The sequence below is a fragment of the Ailuropoda melanoleuca genome, unplaced genomic scaffold (genome assembly GCF_002007445.2).
Source record: "Ailuropoda melanoleuca isolate Jingjing unplaced genomic scaffold, ASM200744v2 unplaced-scaffold13831, whole genome shotgun sequence".
NCBI classification, from domain to species: domain Eukaryota; kingdom Metazoa; phylum Chordata; class Mammalia; order Carnivora; family Ursidae; genus Ailuropoda; species Ailuropoda melanoleuca.
The window spans coordinates 1-4363 of NW_023182539.1; the positions used below are offsets into that span (position 1 = coordinate 1).

The 4363-nt window shown below is 59.8% G+C and overlaps 1 protein-coding gene across 1 annotated transcript; it reads right to left on the bottom strand.

Moving 5' to 3' along the window:
* Nucleotides 1-1677: 1677 nt before the first annotated feature.
* On the bottom strand, nucleotides 1678-4357 carry LOC100467323 (major centromere autoantigen B). Its single transcript, XM_002918787.3, has one exon. The coding sequence runs from the start codon at nucleotides 4319-4321 to the stop codon at nucleotides 2507-2509; it is 1815 nt and encodes a 604-aa protein (XP_002918833.3). The 5' UTR covers nucleotides 4322-4357; the 3' UTR covers nucleotides 1678-2506.
* Between the last annotated feature and the right edge of the window lie 6 nt (nucleotides 4358-4363).

The window sequence follows — 4363 nt, forward strand, 5'->3', positions numbered from 1 at the left end:
GACGGGGGTGGGGGGGTATGGGAGTAAAAGCTGCAAGAGCTCCCGTAGACACTTCCACAACTCCTCATCTCCCTCCAAAGTGCTATTCTTCCATGGGTTAGAAATGGAAAAGTTCCATTTCAAAAGAGCACTAATTGTAGAAGGGTTAGGGATATGGGTCCTTAGTGAAGGGACACAGAGTAGCTGTAAAGAGACACTTCTAGGGTCAGCCAGAGAAGAAAGCTTGCTTCCACCAAAGACTAGCAATGTGGCTTTGGGCACATTACTGAACCTTTCTGTCCCTGTTTTCTCATGGTTTTACCTACCTCAGAGGGGATTTGTGAGCATCTAAAGTGCTTAGCACAGCACTTGGCACATAGCAAGGGCTCTGTTAACATCCGTTGGTGCTATCATTAATGAGATGACCTCAGTTCCAGCAGAAGAGGAGACAAATGGAAATGATTTGCCTTGTTGGTATTTGAGGTGAGGGGCTGGGTTGAACAGGGAGAAGGCTACTGCTCCCCCCGCCCCCACACTCCAGAGCAGGCCTGGGAGCGGGGGTAGGCTGGGCTTCCTTAAGACTTTCTGGTTTCCTCCTCCACAGCTCAAAGAGGGTGGGGATGATGGTAAGGGGAATCCCAACTACTTTTTGCTGTCACTTAGGTTCATTGTTTTCAAGGCCTACAGGGGAAATCTGAGCGCCAGGAGTGTGGAAGGCCAAGTGCGGAATTGTCACTCTTACCTGTTTTAAAGTCACAGCACAGTGGCCTTGCCTTTCTAGAAGAGACCACACCCAGGGCAGGCAAGGGACAAAAGATGACCTAGATATACCCCCCTCCTTAACATTCCAGGGTGGAGAGAGGAAGAAGTGAAAGGAAGTGGTGGGGATGGAACCATAGCTGCGATGTGCCAGCCCCAGTGGAGGTGGGAAAACCGGTTTGGGGCCCAGGGCTGCCCAGCCTCCTCAAGCCCAGGCCCTCCTCTGGCTGGAACCGCTGGGGCCTGAGGGCCTCAATGAGGGAGGGGTTGGGCTGTGAAAGGAGAAAAGGGGTAGGATCAGCAGAGACACCAGTCTTCACCTTTGGACTGCGGTGCCCCCAGCCTCTTGGGGGTGCAATCTGTCCCAAGAATTTTATCTNTCCAAGAATTTTATCTTCCTCCTATCACTGCCCCCACAATAGCCACCAGGTTTGGAGATGCCAATCACTGAAAGGTCTAAAGGGCTCCCTCTTAAGGCATCAAAGGTAAACCAAGGGATGCCCTGTATGTCCCTCCAAACTCTAACCTGGACCACAGAAGTTGCCCCAGCACCCCTTTTGCTCTGTCCTCTGGCCCCACTCCTACAAGGACCTTCTTTAACAGGCTTGATGGGCCTAGTTCCCAGTTTAATTTGGTCCAACAGGGATAGTTGCCTCCCTCCCTCCTCTTCTAGCCAACTGACCCCAAGCTTCTTTCTAACCCCAAAGCAGTGCAAGGCCTGGCTTTCCTCAAACCCAAGCAGGTACATTGAAGACCCCTTCCTCCCCAAGCCTAGATAATATTTAGATATGAAGGTGGCCCCTCACCGCAGTCAGGGCCTAAGCTGTGGCTACCATCTCAACACTTGGTTCCATGTCCCACCAGAACAAGGACCAAAGGGAACCAGGAGAGGACGTGATCCCAAGACAGACGCAAGCCCAGACCACGAAGGATGCACCCTTGGCTGTTAAAACGTTCACCCCCACAAAAGGGGGGTGGACGGATTTATTGAATTCAGACTGGGAAAGGAGCGGCTGGATGGCTGGACTATGGGCCCAGCCCCAGGCCCCCTGCCCAGGATAGGGCCCTGCCAGAGAGGGAAAAGAGGCATGGGGCCTGCAGCTACCCACAAGGGAAGTGCCCATTATCACTCCCCCCGAGGGCCTCTTGGGAACCTCCAATCTGGAAAGAAAACCAAGTGCCAAAGTAACCTGGACTGGGCCAGAGAAAGGGATTGGGAAGATGGGGAAGCAGGCAGAGGCAGGGTCGGGAGCCTGCGGTGAGTTAGACTGTGCTTCTCAAGGTGGCCCAGGGGCAGGGGTAGGGGGCTGCCAGCCTTGTGGGGGCCTAGGCTGGACCTTCCTCTGAAGCCCTTCCCAGAATGGCTTTGGGGTCCCCCCCACCAAAGACCTGGTGTGGACGGCAGAGGGGAGAGGCACTCTCCGGCCAGGAGCTTCCAGGGCCCATCCCCGGCTGCTCCTGTGGCCTAGTCCACTGATGGCACGGTGTGGTAGCACCGGACAGCTCCCCACCCTCCCCACCTGGTCCCAAAAGCCCAGGGGCAAACAGGGAGGAAAGAGGACTCTGAGAAAGAGGCAATAAGCAGGCAGTGAGGCTGACCCCAGCCCTGGGCCCTACCGAGGTGGCTGGGCCTGTCACAGGGCCCGAGAACATCACTAAAGGATCTGGAGCTCCCCATTCTGGCTCCATCCACCGCGGCTGCCGGGAGAGTCCTCTGCCCTGGGCTGGTGCTGCCACATCCGGGTCGGGCATGACTAGGCCCAGTGGCTCAGCTTTGATGTCCCAGACCCCGAACTCCCGCCTGCCTGGCATGGTTCTTCCTGGTCACGTGGACCAGATCGTGTTCCAAGTGAAGGATGTGGCTCTGCACTCGGTCGTCAATGGGGAAGGAAGTCAGGTACCTCTTGACCATAGCGAAGTAAGCCATGGCCTCCCCAAAGCTGGGCACAGGCACCTCGTCACCATCCTCCTCCTCATCTTCATCATCTTCATCATCTTCATCCTCCTCCTCATCCTCCTCTTCCTCACTGTCAGAATCAGAGTCCTCTTCACCCTCCAGGAAATGGAGGGTAGGGCACTGGGCCTCCTCCTGGGCACCGTAGCCCCCGAAGCTTCCACCGGCTTGCACTACCCCCTGGGCCCAGTCCTCAGCCTCCAACCCCTCAGAGGAGCTCTCTTCCTCCTCTTCCTCCTCCTCCTCATCACTGTCATCAACATCACCCTCCTCTTCCACCTCCTCTTCCTCCCCCAACTCCTCGCCTTCCCCCCCTTCCTCTTCCTCGCCTTCTTCCTCCTCCTCCTCCCCTTCACCCTCCTCCTCCTCTTCCTCCTCTTCTTCTTCCTCCTCTTCCTCCTCCTCCTCTTCCTCCCCCTCACTCTTGAGGGCAGTGGTGATGGTGGCATTTGGGCCACCCCCGAAGCCGGCGTCGCGGAAGCAGGCAGCTATGTCTGAAGGCTCCACTGCCTGCCAAGCGGCAGCCACGAAGTGCAGGGCCTCCATCAAACCTAGCTGCAGGCCAGAGGGATCCTGGCCCTCTAGCGCGGCCATGGCCTTGAGTAGCATAGCCTGGCGGTAGTGGCCCTTCACCTGTTGGACCACTCCCCGCTCCAGCGGCTGCACGGTGCCAGGCGGGAAGAAGGCCAGCTGCACATGCCGCAGGCCCGAGGTATCCAGGGACTGGGCAGCCAGGCGGCCAGCCAGCAGCAGGACTCGGCGAGACTCTGCGGCCATGCGAGTGTCCAGGGCCTTCAGGTACTTAGCCAGGACCTGGGTGGTAACACCACCTTTAGAGTTGGCGGTGTAGTCGCAGGGCAGGCCGGCTTGGCCTGCACGGGGCTTGGCCGACTTGCCGGCCACGAGCGGGGGCAGCTTCTCGCTGCCGTCTGCGTTGGCGCACAGCAGGACACTCAGGCGCTGGGTGGTCCTGCGTGCCCGTGCATCGCTGCCGCAGAGCCCCGCAGCCTGGTCGGGCAGGAAGTCGTACCATAGACTGGTCTCAATGGCGCTGAACACGTCCTGGGAGGCGTAGCCCTCGGCCACCGACGGCGGCTGCTCCTCCAGGGCATGCCAGCCCGTTGAACCCCCGCCGCTGCCCTCCGAGGGCACCGCAGGCGGGCTGGTGGGAGCCGCTGGGGGCCGGGGGGCAGCACTGCGCGACCGGGCGCGGGCCACACCGCTGCAGGACACCACACCGTGGCGCCGGCGGAAGCGGTCCAGCCAACCGTTGGAGGCGGTGAAGTCGTCCATGCCCAGCTCCTCGGCTATACGCAGCGCCTTCTCCTTGAGGATGATGCCCTTGACGGGTAGGCCAGCGGCGCGGATCTGTTGGAACCAGGCGATGAGCAGCCCCTCGAGCTTGTCGTATGGAGACAGCTTGTTGGTCTTGCGGCAGGTGGAGGCCACACCGTACTTGCGCTCCGACGCCAGGATGGCGCGCTTGTTCTTCAGGATGGTGCTCAGCGTGGACGGAGGGATGTTGAAGCGCCGCGCGATCTCGCCCTTGCGCAGGTCCGGGTTCTCCTCCACCTCCTGGATGATCCGCGACTTCTCCCGGAACGTCAGCTGCCGCCGCTTGGGGCCCATCCCGGCGCGCCCCCCGCCCCGGGGCCCGGCGCCACCGCCGCC

Bases quoted from the DNA above. Each gene is read 5' to 3' on its own strand.
- LOC100467323 (XM_002918787.3), bottom strand. From the start codon at position 4,321: ATGGGCCCCAAGCGGCGGCAGCTGACGTTCCGGGAGAAGTCGCGGATC.